The sequence below is a fragment of the Ylistrum balloti genome, unplaced genomic scaffold, assembly GCF_031769215.1.
Source record: "Ylistrum balloti isolate Yb309-2 unplaced genomic scaffold, AGI_CSIRO_Ybal_v1 Utg370450, whole genome shotgun sequence".
Lineage (NCBI taxonomy): Eukaryota > Metazoa > Mollusca > Bivalvia > Pectinida > Pectinidae > Ylistrum > Ylistrum balloti.
Window position 1 is genome coordinate 3,923,524 of NW_026782299.1, and position 27,652 is coordinate 3,951,175.

The window sequence follows — 27,652 nt, forward strand, 5'->3', positions numbered from 1 at the left end:
AAGTAGGGGTCGAATCAACTTTCTATGATGTTTTAGACCAAATTTGGTTGAAATCCATTCAAGCATTAAGAAAGAGAAGCAAAATCTTGTCTGACTTCCCCATTTGGGGCCCCACTCCTAAGTGTCAAATCAACTTTCTGACTCTAAGAAATGATTTGCCACTCTCAATGATGTTTTACACCAAATTTGGTTGAAATCAATTTAAGCATTAAGAAAATACAGCATTTGAAGCAAAATATTGACTACCTTTCCCATTTGGGGCTCCCCCACCCCCATCACCAGGATGAATTTACCAAATGATTCCCCACTATCCATCATGTTTCAGACCAAATTTTATTAAAACCCATTGAAGCATTAAGGAAGAGTAGCATTTTTAAGCAATATATTGTTTAACTTCCCATTTTGGAGCCCCACCCCAAAGTCTGTAGGGGTTGAATCAACTTTCTGAATATAAAAAAAAAAGATTTCCCACTTTCAATGATGTTTAAAACCAAATGTGTTTAAAATCACTTCAAGCCTTAAAACGGAGTAGCATTTTGAAGCAATATATTGCCTAATTTCCATTTTGGAGTCTCGCCCCCAAGTCCCTAGGGGTCGAATCAAATTTCTGGATTTATGAAATAATTGCCTATCCTAACTGATAAATCAGGCCAAAGCTTGTTGAAATCAATCCAGGCGGAAAGGGGGAGTAGAGTTTTATAGCTAATTTCAGCACCTCCCCCTTTGGGGCCCCAACACTCGACACCTAGGTGTCAAACCGAAATTCTGAAGTTTAGCAAGGATAATCCTAATGATGGATTTGACCAAATTTAGTCGAAATCCACTGCAGTTTGAAAGAGGAGAAGGGTTTTAAGGAAAAAGTTTACACATGACCCACGGCACATGAAGGAAGACCACGGCTACAATGGTACAATGGCTATAGGTCATCTTCAGGTCAGATGACCTTACAAACACCCAGAAACTTCCAAAATGCAGTCAAATCAAACTGCTGTGCTGGAAAACATAATTTGATGTCATGGTTATTAAGCTTTAAAAGGCTGGTTGAAAACTCTCCAGATGAATTTTATGTTCATGCTCAATGGACAGACAATGCCATACCATAATAATCACCTCATCAAATATTTTGACAGGCACAGAGTATAAAGCCCAGATGGAATGACATCTACATATGTCCTGTGTAGTTTCATTTAAATTGGTTCATAATTTAAAGAGTTGTATTGACAAACTTCACTACAGACAAACCCAATTTCTGTGCAGGATATTTGCAATACCAACGAGAGAGACCTTAAAGAGAAGACAGTACAATGAATCAGAAATTATAAGTCATGCATACAATAATATAGAACAAATCTATGACCTACAATGACCAAAGGACCTGCATAGAGGGACACTGTGATCGTAGAATCAACAAAGTTGATTGGCATTTAGATGTACTCTAGAACAATTTTCATAGCAGACTTTTATAAACTTGACTCAACACACTTTTTGTTGCTTTCAAATTTTTCATTTGCGAGTATACACCTGTACAATGCTTTTGAAAAGGATTAATTTTCAGGAAGCTTGCGAAATTTGTTTTTAAATCCAAACCTCAATTTAAAATCAATTCACTCTTCATACGCTGACAAAGTACTTGACATCTTGGCAATGACAAATATATCACTTGATTAGATTAATAATCACTTGTTGAAATTTAACCCTACCCAGATAAGGGCTGTGTTGAGAAGAATGTTGAAATAATAATCATTCGCTAACTTGGGAAGTATCAGCAGAAAAGGACTTATTTTTATAAAAGAAAAGTTTGTGCAGTGTCCTTGGGTCATTTAGGTCACATGTTGCATACCAAAATGGAGTAATAAACAGTCATACATATTTGATAATAAACAGTCATACACATTTGAGGTGATGAATATGGGAATTTTATTGACTTAAATGATCATATAACATGAACTTAAATTAGATATACTATATAAAATCACTATTAGGGTGTTTCTGTCAACACAACACTTAACACTGGAAGGGCATTATCATACACAAATGAACAAAATAACAAAACTGAATGAAGAGGAAAACAAGGAAATTGTTTGTGCTATGTAATAGAGGATGGTATCGTTGGTTTACATACCTAGATAGCCTCCTCATTCTGTACTTTGTGGGGTTCCTTACCAAGTGACTTGATATAAGGGGATCACAGACCACGAGGCCCCATAATGTGTGGAATTTACCAACAATGTAACCCTAATTTGTGGTGGTTCACTGGCCTCACATCACCTTAACATAAGGTGTTATGAGCCTGATTGTGAAGTTCACTAGTATCGGACCCTTGCTTATGTTAAAGGAGCGTTACTGGCCAGGCCTTTGTTCACTAACCTTCTAGCCCATTGTGGAGTGTTAATTGGCTTATGGTTGCACGTGTTTTAGATTTTTCAAGAAACGGTAACGTATAATGTTTTTGCAGTCCTATATTCAATAAGGTTCACTAGCCTTGTGTGGGGTTTACTAACCTCACTTGTACTTAGGGCAAGAGCCAGAGGGTTTGATAAATTCCTAAATCTAAGAATATACCTTTATTCTAGCATGTATTAGAAACTAAATCATATCAATTTCTGATATTTTCACTAAAAAAATCTTGTCTTCCATTACACCTACGTTTTCAACTTAAAAGTGAAATTAATGATTATATTGTTTCCATATAAAAAATGTAGATAAATCTGTATTTGTACTTGTTTCTTAAAATTTTGTCCACGAAAAGAAGTGGTCCCAAATACTTTTTGTTTTGTTTATTTTTTTGTTTTTTTTTTATATTCTTTTTGTTTTTTTGATGTTGAACATCCTTCAGAGTTCTAGAAAAATATGATCACACATCTGCTTGCACATAGTATACAATAAAAACCTATGAAATTTATCAGGTCCAAATATTGAGTCTTATTGCAAGTGAAATTGGCTAGTTCTTAAAAGTATGGCAAAAAGGAAATCTACTATGACTTTTATCTTCCTAGTGTGACAGCCAAATGACATATTAACAACTCTGGTTTGATAGGAGTTTAGGATACTAAATGCATTCCTTTATAAGGTCACAAGATAAAAGACAGAAACACAAGGAACTGAATTTACTACATCTTTTTTTTCATTTGAAGAGATTGAAACATGGTATTGTGTTACATGATCTTCCTGTAGAAGGAAAATAAACGCTAACATGCAAAACAACTTCTATTTAACAAGTTTTATTTCAGGCAATTTCTCAACAAATGTGTGAGACACCGTTTTATTCTATATTCTTGTATAGTAGACATTGATTTCATCAAAGTTTAATTATTGTTCTAATCTTTTTACCAGCAAATAATAATTAAAAAAATTTAAAAAAAAAACAAAAAAACAAAAAAAAAACCCACACAAAACAGAAAACAGAGCTGTATTCTATGGCCATCCTTCTTATTGAACATATGATATGATCTATTTAAAGGTAAGTATTAAAATACATAAATGAGCACTAATTTAAATCATCTATTCCACTCAAGTATAATTATTATATGTATCATAATGTCCAACCCACGATTTCTACCCTCCACTTCAACACTAACTATTCAAAACTCCATACAATCATGCACTTTCATCTCATAGACATGTAAAATGTGGATAATTATAACATATATTGCAGTATTTTAGCACATATCAAATTGACTACATACATTATGGTACTAGCTTTAATATCTGTTTCATATGAGGTCTCCTTTAAAAACTCTTGACACATTTAACACTACAGCTATTTACTTAGCTATAGCATTCACACTTATGTTAATTGCACAAAGTCAAGTGTAAATGAAAACACACAAGGGGGGTACATGTTTATCCCAGTTCAGATTGAATCCTATCTTTCCTCCAATTACAAACATTAGCCACTGGAACTCAAAGAAATTGGCACTATATTACCAAATAGAAAGCTCATGAATTCATTTACCATTAATACATGAAGTAATCACATTCTTTTTTAGAGTAGTACATATAAATAAGTTGCATTGTATATGAGAAAACCAAAGTGCAGTGACAATCAGTACTGGGATTTGAACAAATGATTACAAATACAAGTAATGTGACTCAAGACATGGAAGTGGGAGGATAACCAACATTTAAACCCATGCAAGGAGTGGAAGGATCACCAACAGTTACTCTCTGTAAGGATCCAAGGATCACCAACAGTTACTCCTTGTCAGGAGTGGAAGGATCACAATCCGTTTACCCCTGAAAAGACCTGTAAGGGGTGAAGAAACACCAACAGGAACTCCATGTACAGATTGATAGGATTACCAACATTTACTCCCTGTAAGGAGAGAAATGATCACCTACTATTGCTCCCTGTAAGGAGAAGAAGGATCACAAATAGATTCTCCCTGTAAGAACCATATCAATGGAAAAATGCTGTGCAGAACTCGGGCCTCCATCCATTTCTTTTTGCAGACAGTTACATAACAGTGTTACATAGAAACACTAGCAAGCTTTAACTTAATACCTACATCAGGTTCATAACAAATCCAAATAGCAAAAGAAACAGTTCCATAAGATAGAACAAATATAACATGGGTCAATGTCATACATGTGAAGTTCATGTTGATTGAACCTATTGATAACAATCACTTAAAAAGGAAAAAAAAAATGGAAAAGAAAATCAACAAAGAAGGATCCCTAATTGATGGCAAATAAAAACATTTGCTCTTTAGTGCAATTACTATATGTATCAAGGAGACAATTAATAATATATTTATATATACATACAAGAACATCTCCATGTCACTAACTTCTACTTTCTCAAATGTTACACAAATTAGTGTAGCAAAGCCTTGATTTTGTATCTATATGTATATGATTTACCGGTATAAGTCATTAAGGAAGTCAAATTCTCCGCTCAAGTATTTACAGCAGTAAACCAAGTGTTTATCTTTCATACATATCATATTGAATGGCCAGTTGGTTATGCATGCAATCATTAATCAATAGACTCAGTGCAAACATCACTATTTGCAATAATTAGTACAATTTTGTTTATAGTCCCACAACAGCAGCTGATGATATATATTAAAGTTTGAACAAATTAATGTGTTGATATAAAATACTAGATATATTGCTTAGTACACAGAGTGAAAGGCTTGAAATTTCAAAGTCATCTAGTTTTAAGATGTTTAATAGAAATGTTTTCAAATTTTAAAAAATAAAGATAACAGTTAGCATCAAAAAACTTTATTAAACACTCTGTTGACTCCAGGACTTCAATCATTGGTTTAGTTTCCTGTCTATTTCTTCCTCACAAATATATAACTGAATTCTTTGGTGGTATATGTATACCCTTAAACACAACAGCAAGTCCTGGATTATTATGGATGTTTTACTACCCCTGACCTGATTAAAAGCATACTGGCTGTATGGTGGGAGAGGTAACCAGAGTATCTACAGAAAACATATGTGGTATATAGCAGGTACCATGTACACACATAACATTTCATATCCATCTGCAAGCCTTGATGTCCTGGCAATACAATAGGACCTTTCCTGCCATTACTATTAGCATCATAGAGTGTTTCGAAAATATTTCTTTATTTCTGTATAATACACAGTTAAAAGATTAATTCTATGTACTATAAACAGTTAGCCTATTCAATCCAATACACCTATTTATGAAAACAGATTAAACAAAACCTGATTCCCTTTCTGTCCTTTCTTAACAGCTGCTGTGAGACCATGACAAAAGACATCATCATACCTATCAGGTGCAAGGCGAGAGATGGCTCAACAAATCCAACAAAACACACTATTCATCAAAAGGAGCTACATAAAATTTCTTACATCTTCAAAATATTCTCTGACGAAATAAACAATATGTGCATTGAGTGCAGTTTACATTGTTATGTATTAACCCCTATCTTTACAAAAATGTGATTCTTGGTTGTGTAAAATGATAGTGAAGGAGTTTTTGATAACAATAGTAAAGTGTTTAGGTAAGTGACTGGTATATCATATTCTTCATAAACACTAAAACACAAACAATTTTCACCACTTAGCTGAAAACAGAAACTGACATTTACTAGCTAGTGGGATTTGCAAACAGTAAGACAATCAGTCATGTTACAATGACCCGACCAACATTATCATCATGATCTCCTGTCGGGAGGACAGAAGATAATCTTCTGAAACCTTCATCAAAACATGTTCATACAGCTTGTCTCATTCCTTCTTTGAAAGTCTTGCACATTTTTGTTATTTTACATTAAAAGTCTTTTTAAAAGTTGCTCAGCGTGTTGAGGTTATACTACAGTATTAACTTGCCAATGATAATTCCTATCACAAGTGCAGCAATAAGGTAGACAACTGGGGGAAGGTTCAGGGCCTGAGCTTGGGAGGACGATGACACTGGAGCAGGGGCTGGAGTAGACTTCACCGTGTCCGAAATCGCAACCTTCCGTAGGCGTACCTCATTTTCCTGTGGAAACAACATTTGCTATATTACCACAGAAATTTCATATCAAACAGTAAACAGAAGAAATATTTGACAATGTGATTAGATTACTGTAGACTCAAAACATGAACTCACCTTTAGAGAACTAACTTCATCCCGAAGACTCTGTACCTCCTTTTCCAATCTATGTTTATCTTCCAGAGATTTTCGTAACTCTGCATCTTGACTTGTTGCCTGTAATCAATGCCCCATAAAATATTTTGAGGATACATTATGTACATAAACTATATACATGTATATATACATAAAAATGTAGTCAAGAAATGGACCACTTTAGTTTTGATCAAAAAAAAGTTCAAAACATGTTAAAATTTCCAAGAAATAATAACCTCTAAATCTGACTGTACAGCATCAATATCTGTTCCCTTCAGATCATTCAGGAAAAGTGTCAGCAACATCACAATTAAGAAATGCATGCCAGACTCAGCCAAACTTAACAGTGATAGACAGATGCAGTGTTTTTTACATTGATTTTACAGTAGCCTATGCCTTATTTAATTGGGAAAATAATGTAGGATTTTCAGAAAAATTGGGAAAATATTTTTGAATTTTGTTCTCATTTTAAGAAAATAACACCAATTTTGACAGCCTTTTCTACTGTAAAATAGGGCTGAAAAAATCTCTGAGATGGGCAAAAGGCAACATTTTATGCTTCTGACCACTATGTGACTTACAAAAAGCAATGATTTTTACATCGAAAGCTAAAGGTCAAATGAGGTAAAGATGATCATAAGATGAAAAGGAACATGAACTGGTAGTTAATTGCCATAGACCAAGTGTTGTGTGTATGATGGACCGATAAGCCATAAGTAGCCATGTGCTACACACAGATGACTTTCTACTGTGTAGGTGTGGACAGATTTTGTCATTAGACATGCTGATGTTTTGACAAATTTTAGATTTGTGACAAGGAATGACTTTTCCCTTCCTTTACAATTGAAGGGACTAAAGAATCCCTTCGACTCAATCGCAATTTCAACTAAAATTACAAATATATATAGAAAGAAAAAAATCAGGCCTTTGAAATTATTTCGACTCGAACAGAATTTTAACTCAAGTGATTTTGAGACAACAAGTTTCAATGGTTTTATAGATTAAGCAGGACTATAAAAACCAGACACTTTCTCAACATGATATTTTCAGAGTTGGTGTAAAAATGTAGATGTTCTCAAGTTCAATATACAATTAAAAATACCAAGTAGCTGTAACCGTCTTGGATAAAATGTATTATGTATAGATTACTTTGGTTGGTGGAGAGCTCTCTAGCTGAACTTGTTTAACAGGTTTTGTTGGCTTCTCTTCAGATTCTTTATTCACCTGTAAAGGAAATTTTAGTGTATAATGTTCCAAGACATAACAAAATGTGTGTCTGATTACAGTAAGGTCATTCAAGTTCTTTTAAAAGACATTTTTCAGCTACCATCAAGAAAAAAAATCAAGCATGTTAGTAAATACTTTATATCTCACAAGTTAATTATTTCCATCAAATTACCAGACCTAGATCACACTAGACATATTGTACAAATTTACTGATACTGAAAGTGACTACATTTTATTCAAATCATGTAAATAGTGAGACATCATCATGAATACAAATTAGCTATTCATAACATGGATTCCATATTTCATGGTTCAGTGACTGAAAGAAAAATCATTCGACCATGTAATGGAGGAAGTATTTTTCAGTACTCCAGTACACTTTATCAAAAGACAACTCAACTACTTGTCATACATGACACAATGATATTTAAGACCTATTTTAATGAATGTATAAAGATCAGTTATCAACTTACACCTGATGAGGGAGAAATGTGACTGTTGTCAACCGGCAGTTCAAACACACACTTCAATTTAGAGTCCATTAGATTTTCTGGAGTAACCTCCTTCCACTGTTGAATAAAAACAAACATTTCATAAGGTGAAACAATAGTATTTTACATAATGAAACTGTTTATGAAAGTAAGAAAAGAACCCCTTAAAGTTTCTTTTGACCTATTAAAGTGTGCATTTCTGGCATGTTTATAAAGCTATAGATGAAATATTATAAAAAAAAAAAAAAAAAAAAAGGAAGGGCCTTGGAAACAGGACAAACCTATCACACAACTAATGAAATTCCAGAAAGACTTGCTCAGTACTGCTTTAGAATAAATAGTAAGTGGATTAATCACTCAATCTAAATTAAATTGGCCAAAACCAACATTCTCAGACAATTGCTGTAATTTTAAGCCTATGTAAGACCAAATATCCAAAATTGTAGACAAAAAAGAGCACACAAATAAAATTTGGCTACTGAGAGATCTTTTTGAGAAAAAAAAAACCCAAAAAAACAAAGCATCAAAACAATTCAATAGTACTGTTTCACATTTACTTCTCATCATTGATCATATTGCATATAAACATGGACACCTTCTCAACAATAATTTGTAAATTTATAAATTAATATCAGCACTGCATCTGGGATTCCAAATAAAAGTATTTTTGTATGAAATACTTAGATTTTTTTTCCAAGCCACCAAACCATAACCAGTTACCCATATGTTATAAGTGTATGTTATAAGTGTTTCTAAAGTGTTACATAGTTTTGATTGATGCTCCTGGATTTTAACTGATGGCACTCTTGGATACTCACACTTCAGACAACATATGAAATTCAATAGGTTATCTGTTTTGTTTTGTACAAAAATAGATAATGCCACTATGGTAGTTAGTCAATTTGAAATGCAAAGTGTCACCTACATCTAGACATCCAATATCTGGTGATAGCCCTTGAAAATCAATGGTGACAGCATTCTATAGGGTCATCAAGGAAAATGATTACAGCAACTGTATGTTCAGTGCCCGTAAAGTGTTGTGGTACTCAATCAATCCCTCCCATTTGCGGACATTGTTGAAAGGGCGGTTATGTTTAATAACATAAATACAATGATTACTGTCTTTGGGTTTGTATTACTAATTGCAACACCATATATCTGTATGTGGGTTATGTTCATGTCATGCTTGAACATTATTTTGACATTATCAAATCCAAAAATTGATTTCAAAGTTTTTAAACATCGATCAAAAAGAATGAATTATCAGGCGATTCCATCATTTTTTACAATTTTAGAAGGTCATGATACGGCCAATATCAAGGTTGGCTATTAGGTGTGGCTTTTGAGGCCATAAAAGCTATCACGATAGTAAAATTACCATTGTGATACTATCATGATGACAAGAAATAAGCCTTAGTTTTACAATAAATCTAGTATAATTCCTCTTTATTTCTATTTTGTTTTATGTTTTAAAGGATGATTAATTATTTCAACAATCATATGATGATTTGGCTTTGACAATAAGTTTGACAAACTTCATACATTATTGATAGAGCCGTGTTGAAAAATATAGTATAGTTCTAGTAAAGGTAGGATAATACAGCTATTAAGCAAAGGAAGGTGCCTTTAATTGTAGTTTAATTGGGATCAGTTTTGGGACACTTTGTAATTAATTTTCATGCAACAAAAAATGCTGCCCTACCACTGTTTTTTGCCTTTTTATTGGGAACGATTTTTGAAATGCTGATACTTTCTGCCATGTTGTTTTTCGAAATGAATCATTTCAAGGATGGGTTTAAAACATGGACACGCATTTAAAGAAGTTGCCATCTCCCCTGCTATAGTTTATAGATTAATTAAATCATACTGGAAACAATAACAATATAGCATTTTATTAAGATATAAACTCTCATTGATGTAACAACTTGTGGTTAAAGTTCAGTTTCCATTCTAAGCAAGTGATTGTGTCATTCTTGTATTTAGCACTACCCAGGTTGAGGTCCCTAAGACGCTTTCATAATAAATGAAGGCTTGCAGCAGTTTGGTTATAACTCAGAGAAATATCTTGCACTATGAATCATGCATACCAGATCTTCTTGACTTTCTATGGGACCATCTGGTGCAAACAGGGTCTGTACCATAAACTTGTGTTTATTTCTTTCTGTTGGGTCATATTCAAAGGGTTGCAGCATAACTGAAATAAAAGTGTACACAATGTCAGTTTATCAGGATAGTTCAAAATTACTATTTCAACAAACTAGGAAAATACATCAATGACAATAAAGCAACAGAAATTTCCTGATGATTTATCCAATTTAATTACTTGTATTTAGAATTAAGTTATTTTCAAATTGTTATCAATTTATCAGAGAGTTGAGTCAAACAACTATTCTTTACATAAATGCATTTTACAAACCTGCAACTGTGACTGATGCCCCTGGTTCAATGATTCCGCTATTAGGGCGTACACAATATCGTTTTGGTGCTGTTGTTTTCACTTTGAATAAAACTTTCCTTTCCTCTGGGTTACTCAGCTTCAAATTTGATGTAACCACATCAGTAAAAGGACCTGAAATAAAGTGAGAAACAAAATTTCTTTCATGAAATGTTAATTATTAAACAGCATTCATGACTATCGGCAAATGTGTTTGTATAACCACAGAATTCATTTACAAAGATAAGTCAAAGTTGATGGGACCAAACAAAATATTTGACTTATCTGCCGGGTTCGACTCAGCCATGTTTCTATGAACGAAGACATCATGCATTGAAGACTGACCTTATTTTATCGGTTGTTTACCGGATGCATGTCTCATAGCAAGGCATAACAGTAATGAATAAGTAATAAATGAATAAAAACATTTTATGATTTTATACACTAACAATATCTTTCATTTAAATAAACAGTTATATGTATATAAAACAAAAAATGTAATGTAAAATACTTGTCATTGACTTACAGCACACACATGGATATGCACTCACTACCATACACAAAACTGAGTGAAATTGATATTTGAAGTAACACAAATATTGTAATCACATTTATATCCTTAAGAGTAACAAGTCCCATCAACAATATTTCAAAATAAAACTCTATAAATACTTATATTTTACACAAACTGAGTATTTGACCTAACAGTGTTCGAATCAGCTGTGTTAAAATTTCTAAGATAAAAAATACAAAAAAAAACAGGATGAACAAAACATTTTAAGATGTGATGCTAACACCAATGCCAGAGTGATTAAATTAGTCTCCTATTTTTCAAATAGGCAAGCTAAAAATCATTCATGAGTTATATAATGGCTCAAAGACTAAACATATAAAAAAAAATGCCTTTACATTCATAGTTATCACCATAGCAAGCATGCTCTTGTCAAAGTAACCCTCTTGATTATTGGTACAGTAAATGAACAGCAGCTGGCCAATTTTTTTCACTATTTATCACATAAATTTTACATTTCCACTATTTATCATAAACATTTTACAAAGATAATTTGAATTTGAAAATAGTAGAAAACTATATGAAAAACTAAATTTCTACTGAATAAATATAATGCACTATAGAATGACTGCTGGGCACTTAGTTAAAAGAACATTATTGTAAAAGCTACATGTTCCATGTTTGGTTACAATATTGTATTCAAAATGATTCCATTGATGTTAAACCCAAATGTGGCAAAAATTCTGGCTAAGCCTTCAGTTGGAGGGTGGTTTTAAAGAAACCAGTGACAATTGATACTAATTTTTAGATGTCAACTTCCAATCAGGAGTAGCAATAATGTTAAATGAAGGGACAAATAGACAGCCAGACAATTCACATCATAATCTAGATCTTTGACCAGTAGAGTCAAGTGTTACTATCATCACTTTTCAGTTAAAGGAATATTTATAATAAGCACATGTTAGGATTTCAAATGTTCCATTGTTTCTTACAGAAATTTCACGAAAGTATTCATGTTCTTATAGAAAGTGCATATGTCTCAAGTTGCCATATAAACATATATGCAATATTCAAGTTTTGCTTTATGTTAGTCCAACATGGGGAAGTTTCTGTGTATATCTTAAAATTGACAAGAAAAATACCCCAGCTGAAATTAAGAATGAACAGAGTACAGACCTGTGACTTTGATCCAGTAATTGATCGGTTTTGGTTTGGATTCCAAATATGCTAGATTTAGATAGTCTAATTTTATTTTGGCAAAGGGTATTTCCATCATATTTGCCTGTCCAGATGCAAGTTCAGATAAACTGGGAAATACTTTTTTGTTTGTATTAGTATCTGTTATCAGAAAGGGAGAAGCTATTTTTTCCAAAGTACACAACTCCTTGCATGTAACTTATGTAAGTACTGTAAGAGCAAGTCTTGGTAATCTGGACAATACATGTGTTTTAACACAAACAACTGATAAGTACACATATATATACATATGAAGTTTTGTCGTGTTGTGAACATGAACATGTTGATTGGGTTGCTTGATATAATGCATTTGCCATGTACTTGACAGGTACAATAATCTTAAATTGTACTGTAAACAAATATGACTCATCATCAATGACCACTCATTTACTCAGGGGTTACAACAATGTGTAGATGACATATAAGACTTGGGAGTCTGTGCTCTTAGTACTGTTAGTTTGTAGTTGCTAATAATAATCTATAAAGTTGTTATAGTAAACTCCCGAGTGAAATATGTGCCATATCGGTCAATATCAATAACCGACATAACAGACTGCTTACTATTGGTATAGGAATTATACATATTAAATGCATATTGTTTTGGGGTTATCATCATCGAAGACATTTTACATCTCATTGCTGTTAACCACTGTTAAAATTACTACATCCATACATGTTTCAGAATTATAAAATTTCTTGGGGATATATAGGCTACACGAAACCAATGAATCGTGCAACTTTCGGAATCGATTTTACAGGATAACCCTGGATGACGAAAATGTTGTCGGAAAGTTCGCGATTTTGAGCGAGTGCACCATGGGTGTGGACTGAAATATTTCATCATGACTAGCACCATACCTCTGAACCTCAACTCATTTGAAGGTTCTAGATGTAGAACTTGTTGTCTTGCCATCTCTGTATGTACAGAGCTTGTGAAATTTGGGGAAGATCGCTGGTTTTAACCTATGTCACGTCTGCCAGACAGCTTCGTGTACTGCGCATGCGTATACATAAGTCGGATGTGCGAAACCGAGACGGTTGTGTCAAAATATCGAATTAGTGAAACGAACCATTTTCTTGCAAATAAAGAAAATTGCTGTAATTTCAGACAATATTTCGTTATAAGATAAAAGACATGAAATTATTGTATGTGAATAACATCATACTCTCTTCCAAAATATCAAATTACTCATAAAAAGAAACCCAAGATTAGATTTTATAAAAAAATAATCTGTATCCAGAACACGCTTGCATCGGATAGGGATTGTTTTGACAATGATGTAAACATTGAATAGTTCTACAGAAAAAGTGTTTGGACTGGTTTACTTGAGGCAATGGCAGACGATATAGATGATCTTCTTGATGAAGTGGAGACTAAATACTGTTCGAGGGATAAACAGAAAAATAGAAAATTGAACAGAAATAGGTAATCATTATATCGTACTCCAAGATGATCTCTTCGATTTAGCTTATTAGAATAATTTGTCAGCTACTCAACTGTTGAGCCCATATATGCAAAAGTTAATTATTTATCTGTTCGGCGTTTTATATAAAAATAAATCACCCCATTCCATAAAGTATGATTAGAAATAGAACAGTTTAGGTGTTTCCATCTTTTCTTTCAGTACCAGAGACGTGTTCGCGTAACGAAGGGGTTAGGGGGTTACATGGTTGGGTTTATCCATACTCCTATAACATAAGAGGCCACTGGTCGGACGTTTTATTATCTGACATTATTATTACAAGGCGCCTTTCACGAATACCCCGCCGTGTGAATACTCTAACATTATCCCCATCTCTAGTGAGTCTTGGCCCTGAACCCTGACCATCCATTCTGATCTATCAGAGGGATTTCCCTTTGTTTCACCAGAAAGTGTCACCATCCAGTATACAGTTTAGTCCTGATTGCGATTGGTCGGGCTTGTTCCCTGGGCTGAATACACCTAATGTGTTGCTCAGCTTTATGGACCTGTGCAGTTTCCATTTTGATAATGAAATAGAAGGGTTCACAAGATCTAATGCTTTTCAAAAAACTAGAATTTGTTTGTTATATTAGTAAGTGCACTCTTGATATAAGTGTTTTGCTCTAAAACCAGACTACTGGATATCTGTAATTAAACTATGATCACACAAAAAGTCATAGAAATGGACATGTATATGTTTTTTTCTTAACATTTCGATGAAAGAGGCAATAACTGATATAGACCCTCAATTACATAAAAACTCTATTGTTTTACCCTTTTTAAAAAGAGGGCTAAATTTTCACACACTTCTTAGCTGCATGGTAGCAGTTTGTATAAATGAAAACATGTAGCAGTTTGCAAATAATTGGAGCAATAGGGTTAGATTAATACTTCAAGAATTTGGCACTAATGTAAAAATGGAAATTTATGAAATAAAAACTTCTCATTTTATCGTCCATTCAATTTAGACTGCATGTAGTTGATAAATCTGATTGCTTTTTTGACATTTTCATGTGTTCCTTGTGATTGATTTATTTTTTTGTAAATTTTTTTTCTAAGAAGATAGTGATGTTATTGAAGATGATAAAGCTGGAGGAAGGGAGAGATGTGTTCAAGAAGGAATGTAATTTAGGAGGTGATTAGGGCAGGTTTATTTTGTGTTACATGCAATAACAAGTAATAGAAGGAAAGAAAAAGGTGGGACCATGGTGTGTTATCATGCCATGTGTTTGAATAGGAAGGTATGACACTCCTGAGGGTGGATAGGATTAATGACCACTATATGAGTTTGAAAGAGGTTGATTTGGAATTAACTTAAGTGGTCACTTTAAATGATTTCAATGTTGTTGTTGAATACTACACCTTTTAAAAACGATGTGTAAAATGAAACATCATGAATAATTTGCTAAAGACTATTAAAGTGAGAAAACTATGAACTTTGAGAGATAACTTGACTTGTAAAAGTGCTTTGTTTCAGATAAAAACATTAAAAGAAATGAATAGTAGGAAATACAACAAATAAAGAGATCTTAAATGTATATATACACTGTATAACCTCAGATTTAGATAAACAAGTTTGTTTGCAAATGTATAGCAGTAATTTTGATGTTACATTTGATATTGACATAAATGATTTTTTTTTCTTTTCTATTAATTCTGTTCTTTTTGTCATCAGCATTATTTTTTGTTTAGTATGTACTTATTCCTGTAAGTACGTACTAAAAGATAAAATAAAGAACTCATACAACTGTAAATACTGTATTGAAAACAAATTATTTGAAGTTGCCTACTGTTTGTAAACATATATGTACCTTCTCCTTGTCATCATATTATCAAGATGTTTCTGTAATGAAAGCATGCTGATCATTCTTCATTGCTATTCAAACACACTGTACACCTGTGTATCCAATATCAATAAATATCTTATGATATTTATTTTATTATACACCCACTTAGTCAAGGGGTTATATATAGTAATCATTTTATCTGTGCATGCATGCATCTGTGAATGTGTGCTGCCATGATAATGTTTTGTACAAATATTTCATGAACTACCAAACAGATTTAGTTGATATATACACCATATCACCATACTAAAAAGGTCTACTACCTAATTAGACTTGATGATCATTGGTCAAGGCTTAAGGTCACACATCATGCTTGACCATTTAGGAAATAAAATGCTTTTATACAAGATATCTCATGAGCCCCAGAACAGATTTAGAGTAATTACAAATGATATGATAACAATGACATGATTTCACGATTCAGGGATAGGGGTTGGGGTCATATCTTTATGAGCCCCTGCTTACTTTGATTTTTTGATCCAGAGATGGGGTCATGTCTTTGTGAGCCCCTAATTACTTTAACTTCCTGATCTGGGGATTGGGTAATATCTTCATAAGCCCCTACTTGTGTTGGCTTCCTGATCCAGGAGTGAGTAGGTATATCTTTGGGAGCCCTTGCTAACTTTGGTTTCCTGATCCATGGATGATGGTATATCTTCATGTACGTGAGCCCGAGTTACATTGAGTTCCTGATCCAGGAGTGGGTGGTATATTTACATGAGCCCGAGTTACATTGAGTTCCTGATCCAGGAGTGGGTGGTATATCTACATGAGGCCCTTCTTACTTTGACTTCCTGATCCAGGGTTTAGGGGGTAGGGGTATATCTTTGTGAGCCCTTGCTTACTTTGACTTCCTGATCCAGGGTTTAGGGGGAAGGGGTATATCTTTGTGAGCCCTTGCTTACTTTGACTTCCTGATCCAGGGTTTAGGGGGAAGGGGTATATCTTTGTGAGCCCTTGCTTACTTTGACTTCCTGATCACAGGGTAAGGGCTCCTGCTTACTTTGACTCCCTGATCCAGGGGTTGGGTTATATCTACATGAGCTCCTGCTTACATTTACTTCCTGATCACAGGGTAAGGGCTCCTGCTTACTTTGTCATCATCCGTCCATCTGTCTGTCCATCTTTCCATCAGTCCTTTTATTTTCTGAGCACAACTTTGCCCACAGTTAAGCAAGGATCATGAAACTTGTTGTATACACTGTACACTGGTCATTCTAAGGAAATGTGCAGTGTACCAAATTCAGGACCTGTGACCCATCAGTTGCAGAGTTAGTGACATTTGTTGAAATTTTGTGTCCTGAGCATCAATTTAAAACGCTTGTATTTGAACTAGGATAATGAAACTTGATGTTTACATTGATCACACAAAGACAATGTGCAGTGTACCAAATTCAGGGCATATGACCTGGCAGTTTTAGAGTTATCTCCCTTTGTTAAAATTTTGTGTCCAGAGCATAACATTGCTTTCATTCATTAAATTAGGATATTGAAAATTGCTGTGTAAATCGGTCCTACTAAGAGGATTTACAGTGTAACAAATTCATTGCCTGAAACCCCTTAATTACAGAATTATTGACCCTTGTTTAAATTTTGTGTCCAATAAAATTGTTTTTGGTGAACATTCAACACTTTCACTGATACTCCTACCATTTTTTCCAGAAAATCAACAGATGATGACTTGGATGATATTTTGAATGATATCACAGTGGATCCTGATTTCAAACCAGTGGTAAGTAAAAACCTGTGGGCCAATCAAGAAAAGAGATTAAAGGGAGTCGACAAACACATTGTGATGAACCAACACCCCATCCCTTCCAACACTTAAATCATATTAATTATAACTCAGTTTTTCTGGAGCCCATCTATTTATTGCCAAAGGCTATCTCAGTGCTCATCGTTCATATTTATCTGGTATACATTAAATGATTTGTTAATTTAAGTGATTTCATGTACCACATCATCTAAGATATATATTACCGGTATGTGTGTATATAATTCAACTTCTAGAAGATATTGTGTATTGTCCAGATATGTAATATATAATGACTTTATTACTGTAATAGAGTAATCACCTGCAGAGAGTCAACTGGCTGGAAAACATTACCTAAACAAATATATAGTCTTGTTGATATTGCATACAATAGAAATTTGCATTAACTGTGAAAGTTAAATTTCTGGTAGCAGTATAAATATATTGGTTTGGCAGGCATGTATATGATATGAAAGAAGCTTTGATTTCAAAGTCAGCTTAGAATGATATATATATATATATAGACAATAATGTATTCTCAGTTGTTCTTTAAATATTTTTTTCAGAAATCAAGTGAGATTAAATCAAGCAATCGAACTGTACCCCGTCCAGAATCTGCCCGAAAGTAAGTCATATATTTCAGGTCTTTAGTGAATACATTCATTTTATCATGTATTGTCAAAAACTCTTATTGTGGTATTAATGAAATTAGGTGCATGCAAAGTTAGGATTCTTTGTACATGTATTGTCAGAAAAAATGCTTCATTAAACCCCTGGCTTAGTTTGCCATACGTAGAATAAAATTTGTCAGAGTTTGATGTTCTCAAGAAACCTCCTTTTCAGGGGATATAATAATATAGATACTACTTAACTGATATGTAACTCCATGTTTTGTAGGTGTTTTCCATTGTACTTGGGAGGCTCTGCTAGCTCTCTAGGAATAGCCAATTCTTTGACTCCAAGGTAAGTCCAAAATGCACAGATACTATCTTATGTCTATACTTATAGTGAAACGTAGTTCATCAATTTTCCGATGCTTCACATTTGGGTATTATTTACTGTTAGTTTAATTCAGTATTTAGAATGAATTTGCATATTCAGTATCCTAGCTAGGATTTGAAAAAGCTACATGTAGGGTACTGACTGCAAAAAGGTGTGTTGTTATGTGATATCTAACTTGTTTTTGTCTTTTTTTTTTTGACGTTTGATTTTTATTTGGTATTTCATACTTTTTACTATCAATTATGATGTAGTATCATTCATTCTTGTCATAACCAGGTTTGATATCCAAATGTGTATTTTAAGCATTTTAAGAGAACCAGACTGCTAGTTCAAATAAATCTGAGGAAACATATCACTTGCTTATTAACATCTTGCTTATTTACATTTTTATTGGATGTGGAAATTTAGATATATCCAAAAGACCATGACATCACATGAGTCTGCATTACAAGGACTTTTGAATTCTACTGTTCAAACATGAACTGAACATTTCCAAATCCAAATTTCCAAAACAAATTTTACGTTATCATTCTCTCAACAGTTCTTCTACTCTAGGTTCTGATGTGATTTTTAGCTCACCTGACCCAAAGGGCCAAGTGAGCTATAGGGAATCTTCCTATAAATTGCATACAAGTCATGAACGACGGAACAGATTTTTTTTATTAAATTTGGTCTGAAGCATCCTTTGGGATAGAGGTACCAATTTTGTGTAAATGGTGGGTCTTGGTCCCATAGGGCCAGAGTGGTGAGGCTCAATAGGGAAAATCTATCAATTTCTTTAAAATCTATCTTGTCCTTTAAGAATTGCAGGATATTGTCAAAATTTAGTCAAGGAAAATTTTCAGGTGAAGGGAAATCAGTTTTGTATAAATGATGTGTCCTTGCCCTCTGGGGCAAGTGGACAGGGCACTGAAAGGAAAAAATTGTCAATTTCTTTATAATCTATCTGTTCCTTAAGATTTGCAGGATAATATCCAAAGTTTATCTTAAGTATGCTTAGGTGAAGGGAAATCAGTTTTGAATAAACCTTGTGTCTGATCCCTCAGGGGCCAGAGTGGTGGGGCCTTTGGTGGGTAAATGAACAAACTCCTTAAAATCCTTTTCCTGTAGGAATGATTGGATTTTGCCCATATTTGGTCTGAAGTATTCTTTGACAAAGAGTAATCAGAATTATATAAACTTTTGGTTTCAGCCCTTTAGAGGCATAGAAAGTACTTATTTACTTCTCATGTCTGGTACGGGAGCCTTGGTATGGGACAGATTCAACTTTTCTAACAGGATTTTCAGTTGATAAAGGACAATTCAAATAAGCATACCAATATTGAAGTTGAGCCCTGTCATCAATGAAATTCTTTAACACCTCTAGTATTCTCTTATCTGCCAGTCTTTCTTCTGCTGTCATATTCAGGTCATCGACAACTGTTAAGAAATTAAAAATCATACTTTACAGCACCACTTGTGTTCATGGACAAGTTTCTACTTCATACATTTTATCAGAATTGATATCTGTTTATAGGTCCTGTGATAAAATGCGATGTACATCATGTGATTTTAAAATTGCCATTTTTGACAATTTTGAGTGGGATGCAACAACCGACTACCTTTTTCTTAGGAATAATTGTCCAGACTTTCAAAGATTGAAATCAAAATTACGGTCCAAAAAAGGTAAGCACTAAATCTTTATTCTTATACAGATCTCAAGATCACAACTTCAAGTATATAATAGCTACAGTATCTTAACAAGGGGTAATGCATGGCCACTCAAATTAACATCAAAACCCTTCCATTACATATAAAACTATGCAGCTCTTATGCTGAACTATATTTAGTGAGTTACAGATATGTTACTTAATTATTGAGTTGTCACACAGTCCTTACTACAGTTTCTACACATGATGAATTTAGTTATACTGTATGCCCTGGTTGTTGAAAGCTTGGTTAGAGTTGACCAGTGGTGAATATCTAAGCAATATTGACTCTGAAAAAAGATTAGTGTGATTCGTCTCATTAACATTTATAGCTGTGTAGAACTGTTATCACTGAATTTCAACTAATAGTCACAGAGAGAGAGACATGTCCTCTGACTGTCATGATCAGACTCATAGGCTATTTTGCATTTATTTGTGTGGCTAGTAAAACATGATTTTGCTTGATAACTAGCCTTGAACAAAGCGTTTTGAGACCTGTATTAATATCTACACATTAATCGCCCCCCACCCCCAAAAGTGTAGAAGAAAGAAGTTTTGCAGAGTTATGTTACTATTTATCAAGAATCACATCATTTTAGAGATGACTTCTGTTTTCTTACAGGTTGTCGAGCCTATTGTTGCCAGTGTTCTCATCGCTCAAACACCACATTAGAAAAACTGACTGACCCAAATCTGAAGTGGGTGTGTGGGAAACATTGATGACAACCAATACTTAGGACTTCATCATCAATATACATTACAAATTGATTTAATTTCTCATCAATCATTTCACTATTCCTTTGACAAGTTTTACGGTAGAGAGATTTGATATTTTTTAAGATTTAGAAGGATCTATAGTTTACATTCCTGAGAAATATTAGATAAGGAACTCTGGAGTTGTTGTGAATTGCTGACAGATGATTCTAGATACATATTTATTTTTTTTTCAGTAAGTTGTAATCATGTATTGTTGGAAAATCAAACATAAAAAATTAGCTGGATGTTCTGAGTGTACAATATGAATGCTTAAACACCTACTACTTTTGTGATATGACTTTTTGGGATGTCTTTTAAGTGCTGACTTATTGAATCTGCTGTCTGATTATTATTGCATGATGATATCAACATAACCATATGTACATATATCACATAAGATCAACTTAAAAAAGTACTGTTTGACAAGCCATGTATTGTGAGGAAAGCGTGATTACCTTTTACGCTTTCACCTGTGTAAACACTGTATGACAAGTCCCACGACGTGATGGACATGTCAATACATAATGTGGGAAATGTCATTTTTTACTATTTCTCCTGTCTTAGCACTGACAAACCCTGTGTCTTGAGAAGTGTGTTCTACTCCTACGTTCTGTGGAGACACTGACCAACAGGACTTGTAGGGAAGTGGAAGTAATCTCCTGTCTAAATAGTTTGACAGGCTCTGTAAGGAACTTGTCATTATGTGTATCCAATTCTCATATCTAACCACATGTTATGTTTACCCCATTCTCCAGTCTAAGCATTGTCAGACCCTTTGTTGTGAGAGGGTTATCAATATGTTTACCCCATTCTCCTGCCTAGGCATTGTCCGACCCTTTGTTGTGAGAGGGTTATCAATATGTTTACCCCATTCTGTGGTCTAAACATTGTCCGACCCTTTGTTGTGAGAGAGTTATCAATATGTTTACCCCATTCTGTGGTCTAAACATTGTCCGACCCTTTGTTGTGAGAGGGTTATCAATATGTTTACCCCATTCTGTGGTCTAAACATTGTCCGACCCTTTGTTGTGAGAGGGTTATCAATATGTTTACCACATTCTCTGGTCTAAACATTGTCCGACCCTTTGTTGTGAGAGGGTTATCAATATGTTTACCCCATTCTCTGGTCTAAACATTGTCCGACCCTTTGTTGTGAGAGGGTTATCAATATGTTTACCCCATTCTCCGGTCTAAGCATTGTCAGACCCTTTGTTGTGAGAGAGTTATCAATATGTTAACCCCATTCTCCTGCCTAGGCATTGTCAGACCCTTTGTTGTGAGAGATTTATCAATATGTTGTCAGACCCTTTGTTGTGAGAGGGTTATCAATATGTTGTCCGACCCTTTGTTGTGAGAGATTTATCAATATGTTTACCCCATTCTCCTTCCTAGACATTGTCCGACCCTTTGTTGTGAGAGATTTATCAATATGTTGTCAGACCCTTTGTTGTGAGAGGGTTATCAATATGTTGTCAGACCCTTTGTTGTGAGAGGGTTATCAATATGTTGTCAGACCCTTTGTTGTGAGAGATTTATCAATATGTGACCATTTTGTTGTGAGAGATTTATCAATATGTGACCATTTTGTTGTGAGAGATTTATCAATATGTGACCATTTTGTTGTGAGAGAGATTTATCAAAATGTTTGATGGGTTATTTGGTGTGAGGCATCCATATGTTTACCCCATTCTTTTGTTTAAGCAGTTTAACAAGGCCTTGGTTGAGAGGAGTGTGTCATAACGTTGAACTTTTCCTTTGTCAAAAATCTGACAAGCCCTGTGTTTTGAGGGTTGTGTCACTATGTTCACATTTTCCCCTGCGTAAACACTGACAGGCCCTGGATTTGTTTTAGGGGCATGTCATTATGTTCACCTTTTTCCGCAATCTAAACACCAAAAGGCCCTTGACTTTGGGGAGCATGTCATATATAGTTACCATTTCCCCTGTCTAATTATGGACAGGCCATTAGTTTTGGGGAATGTGTCATCATTGTCACCAGTTCCCATTTGTAAACGCTCTGGGTTTTGAGGGCATGTCACTATGTTCACCAGTTCCCCTTTGTAAACGCTCTGGGTTTTGAGGGCATGTCACTATGTTCACCAGTTCCCCTTTGTAAACGCTCTGGGTTTTGAGGGCATGTCACTATGTTCACCATTTCCTCAGTGTAAATGCCCAGGGTGTTGAAGGCATGTCACAATGTTCTCATGTTTCCCTGTGTAAACGCCCAGGGTATTGAGGGCATGTCACTATGTTCTCCAGTTTCCCTGTGTAAACGCCCAGGGTTTTAAGCATGTCACTATCTTCACCATTAACCCTGTGTAAACGCCCAGGGTTTTGAGGGCATGTCACTATGTTCACCATTTCCTCTGTGTAAACGCCTAGGGTGTTGAGGGCATGTCACTATGTTCTCCAGTTTCCCTGTGTAAACGCCCAGGGTTTTAAGCATGTCACTATCTTCACCATTAACCCTGTGTAAACTCCCTGGGTTTTGAGGGCATGTCACTATGTTCTCCAGTTTCCCTGTGTAAACGCCCAGGGTTTTAAGCATGTCACTATCTTCACCATTAACCCTGTGTAAACGCCCAGGGTTTTGAGGGCATGTCACTATGTTCACCATTTCCTCTGTGTAAACGCCTAGGGTGTTGAGGGCATGCGACTATGTTCTCCAGTTTTCTTGTGAAAACGTTCAGGGTTTTGAGGGCATGTCACTATGTTCACCATTTCCTCTGTGTAAACGCCCAGGGTGTTGAAGGCATGTCACTATGTTCAACATTTCCCCTGTGTAAACGCCCAAGGTTTTGAGAGCATGTCACTATGTTCACCATTAACCCTGTGTAAACGCCCAGGGTTTTGAGGGCATGTCACTATGTTCACCATTAACCCCGTGTAAACGCCCAGGGTTTTGAGGGCATGTCACTATGTTCACCATTAACCCCGTGTAAACGCCCAGGGTGTTGAGGGCATGTCACTATGTTCACCATTAACCTCGTGTAAACGCCCAGGGTGTTGAGGGCATGTCTCTATGTTCTCCAGTTTCCCTGTGTAAACGCTGACATGCCCAGGGTTTTCAGGGGCGTGCGTTATGTTCATCTTTCCCTTGTCTAAACGCTGTTTGACAGCCACATTGCTGTGATGGACATATCTTGTTTGTTTTTATATCACAGGTTGTTTTAAATAAAGCTGATATGTAAAACAAATCTTGATACTGTTGGTCATTTGTCATAAATGTAGTATTTGAGAGTGACGATAATAACACCTGTCGAAGAATTCAAATCTCAAATTTGACGAATTAAAGGCAAAATATGAATAAAAGAAAAAAAATCACTCGGAGACTCTAAATATGTCAAGACATTGGTTTTAATCTCATATGACCCAAGACTTCAGAAATAGCAACAGATTTTCCCGAAAGAAAAAAAAACACATTGAAAACAAGAAAATATATGTACCACAGACTGGAATGATAACGGTGAAATCAGGTCAGTTTTACCAATGAACAAGGATCAACGGACCGACATCGTCAAAACCTGTACATTCGAGAGACTGGAACTTGAGAAATGATACTGATTAAGTAAACTGGCGAAAACATCAAATAACATGAAAATTCTGATGTATGTATATGATGTTTAAGAAATGTACACGAAGATAAATTAAGATTGACGAAAAATACCATTTAGTACACTAACAGCCTCATAGGTCACGATCAGGATCATTGGAAATTGTCACATAATGTTAGCAATCGTCATTGTCATTTCATTTACAGTACATAATGATGTTAGTGAATATAACATGACTGGGGTTTGAGCTGAAGTTGTGTATGGTATGAGGCGCTTACCTTTATTTTTCTCTTTCATACTGTAATCCTATGTTGTCCTACAATCTGTTTCCTCCGGTTTCGTTCAATCTACCTTCCCTTAGTGTCTGTCTTACGTCTAACTTACAGATAACTATCATATGCCATGGAAATTAAGATCAATAAATGAATGAATGATATAACGATCACTACCAGTCCTCCAGCGTGTTGTCTGATATAATAATTTTTGTCATCAAATACAAACGCAATCACAGACTGTATAATGAAAACTGGTTTTAGTAACCGAACTGTAAGTTTACAAAACAATTATTTCTGGTCTTCGATGTTTTGGTTTTTAAGTAATGAAATGTTTTTATAGGAACTAGTTTTCGGTTGTATAATCCATACCAGATTGACACACGTATAGTAATCATTATGTTGTAATCAATTATAACGTTAACCTTTATATCATGTTTAATGACGTCCAGGTTTCCAGAAATGCTGACTTATGAAGATATTGGAGAAATGGATGCTGGTTTTAGTTGGGAAATATTTCATTTGTTGTGTGATATGAAATTTTCACAGATGGTTCTACCGAATAAAACGGAAGTTCATAATACATATACAGAATTGTCACAATGCCGAAAAGTTAATAAATTATAATATGACTTCAACTATGTGACCGTGCCACAGTTCGAAAGAAATATAAGGCGACACGTAGGTACCTACCACCTGCAACCTCAAAGATGACACCAAACACACGATTTATAATTAAACAAGGTAGCGACAGTTTCGTTATTATCAACATTGTTCTCATTTTTGGAGCTTGATATTGAAATATTTACTTGGCGATTGTCTTCAATGTTCCTCTCTACACTGTGAAAGAGAAACGAAATTATCGGTCGTAGCCAAAAAATGTGTGTATACAATGTATGTTAAACCTCCATTTATCCACGCATGTTCCTTTAAAGCCCAGTAACCAACCTATTTCTTAACAAACTCCTCACAACCGTACATAAGTCGTTACAAATTCCTCACAACCGTACATATTTCTTTACAAACTCTTCACATCCGTACATATTTCTTTACAAACTCCTCACAACCGTACATATTTCTTTACAAACTCTTCACATCCGTACATATTTCTTTACAAACTCTTCACATCCGTACATATTTCTTTACAAACTCCTCACATCCGTACAAATTTCTTTACAAACTCCTCACATCCGTTCATATTTCTTTACAAACTCCTCACATCCGTACATATTCTTTATAAACTCCATTTGCATGCATGTGACTTTTAAAAGTCTATTACGAACTCTACAAATCCACGTATGTCACACATCGTAACAAATCCAACACCTACGTGAATGCATGTGCAACACACATATTCAACTGAAAACGGTCTCTACTCTTCGATTTTTTACTTTCTATTTATAGAACGATATATAAAATAACTCGGCGTTTCTGCGACACCATACTCGAGTGAGGCACTTTCCTCGTTAAATCAACCATAGGCTTGCTAAAGAAGCTAACGAAGGTTATTGGAGGGGAATACTGCACGTATCAAAGTTACAAGATAAGCTTAGATCAGTATTGCAGCAGCCAATCATCACCTATAGAGGATTTCTCACAAATCTCAGGTAAACATACCATAAATTTGTTAATAAACTACGCAATACACGGACTGGATTTTGAATATCACTAAATCTCAGACCACAGTTTTACGAACACTGTTGGAGTTCTAGGAAATGATTGTGGGATTTTTTTAAAACTTCAATGTCCTACTGTATGGATACTGATTAATCGTGAGAGCGTAAGGAAATCTGTATCTACATGTTTTAGTAATGCTTTCATATGGATCACTCTACGTCCAGAAATTAAACTAAGAAACTGAGGTCAGGTATGTATGCATGTCGTCAAAATTCGATCTACAAGCAGACACACAGTGAAATATCATACAATCTAAGGTAAATAGTTTGTAGATAACGTGAGGTAAGTGATCACTGAATTTACAGTTTGGTGGCACATGAACGGAGCAAATTATGTAAGCGCATATCTGGCACCTTGCCAAAGTTTTATGGACGCCCCTTAACTACCGAGGAATTTTAATTTGAACAAAACTTTTTAAAAATGTCCAGTGAAAAACAAATGATGTGTATAAAGCGGTTGATCACTTGAACCAAACATAACAAACCCAGGTAAGCACATCTGACAACAAATACACTACTTCGAGGTGACACCATACGATTACACCTTTACATAAAGTTGAAAATTAATATATTCATTTGCAGATAAACAAATCCAGTTTCCGTGACGATTTTGACCTTGAAAACATCTGTCTATATAAAGAGATAATGTCTTCCAAATTAGTGGGTACAGAGGAGCAAAACACCTCTAAAAGTCATGCGAGTATGAGTTTATGTACTAGGACTGTAATTATCATAATCACTAGGAATACACTTAGACACTGACCAGAGGAACAGGTTCTTGGTCTGGGTAGTTACTTGAACAGAAATGTTAAAAATAATATAATAATTTTGTTTAATATTTATGTTAAGTGCAAATCAACACATTCTGACTGTCGGAGGGACATTATTTACCAGGTTAATACAGCACAACTTTAAACGAAATAAATGTAACAGGGTAATCTCTTGTTAGATGTGATTCAGATATGTCCCGGACACCGCATTTGCATCATGATTAGACCAAAAGCATGTTCACTCTGTTTAGTTGCAGATCGAAAAGTTTGCCTGAAGATAGGTAATTCGTTAAATTGTGCATTTTTGCGTGTTAACATTTCATCTGTTTGTCTGCCGTGTGTTATCTAAATGGTTACTTTTTTCAATACAGGCCATC

At 34.7% G+C, this 27,652-nt stretch overlaps 2 protein-coding genes across 2 annotated transcripts; one reads left to right on the forward strand and one right to left on the reverse strand.

Moving 5' to 3' along the window:
* Positions 1 to 1,893: 1,893 nt before the first annotated feature.
* Positions 1,894 to 13,487, reverse strand: LOC132555031 (vesicle-associated membrane protein/synaptobrevin-binding protein-like). Its single transcript, XM_060219368.1, has 7 exons — positions 13,353 to 13,487; positions 10,730 to 10,882; positions 10,401 to 10,507; positions 8,296 to 8,391; positions 7,745 to 7,819; positions 6,578 to 6,676; positions 1,894 to 6,466 (listed from the first exon to the last, which is right to left on the reverse strand). The coding sequence occupies exons 1-7, from the start codon at positions 13,405 to 13,407 to the stop codon at positions 6,296 to 6,298; spliced, it is 756 nt and encodes a 251-aa protein (XP_060075351.1). The 5' UTR covers positions 13,408 to 13,487; the 3' UTR covers positions 1,894 to 6,295.
* A 316-nt stretch (positions 13,488 to 13,803) lies between these two features.
* LOC132554939 (cilia- and flagella-associated protein 418-like) lies at positions 13,804 to 24,200 on the forward strand. The gene is made up of 6 exons (XM_060219267.1): positions 13,804 to 13,920; positions 17,467 to 17,536; positions 18,124 to 18,182; positions 18,455 to 18,520; positions 20,076 to 20,224; positions 20,870 to 24,200. Exons 1-6 carry the CDS (start codon positions 13,829 to 13,831, stop codon positions 20,965 to 20,967), a joined length of 534 nt encoding a protein of 177 aa, XP_060075250.1. The 5' UTR covers positions 13,804 to 13,828; the 3' UTR covers positions 20,968 to 24,200.
* Positions 24,201 to 27,652: the final 3,452 nt, after the last annotated feature.

Excerpts from the sequence above, each read along its gene's own strand:
- LOC132555031 (XM_060219368.1), bottom strand. The coding sequence starts at position 13,407 with ATGGCAAGACAACAAGTTCTACATCTAGAACCTTCAAATGAGTTGAGG. Across the intron at positions 10,508-10,729 it reads GGCATCAGTCACAGTTGCAG|TTATGCTGCAACCCTTTGAA; the intron begins GTTTGTAAAATG and ends CTTTTATTTCAG. Across the intron at positions 7,820-8,295 it reads ACATTTCTCCCTCATCAGGT|GTGAATAAAGAATCTGAAGA; the intron begins GTAAGTTGATAA and ends TTTCCTTTACAG.
- LOC132554939 (XM_060219267.1), top strand. The coding sequence starts at position 13,829 with ATGGCAGACGATATAGATGATCTTCTTGATGAAGTGGAGACTAAATAC. Across the intron at positions 17,537-18,123 it reads ATCCTGATTTCAAACCAGTG|AAATCAAGTGAGATTAAATC; the intron begins GTAAGTAAAAAC and ends TATTTTTTTCAG. Across the intron at positions 18,183-18,454 it reads CGTCCAGAATCTGCCCGAAA|GTGTTTTCCATTGTACTTGG; the intron begins GTAAGTCATATA and ends CATGTTTTGTAG.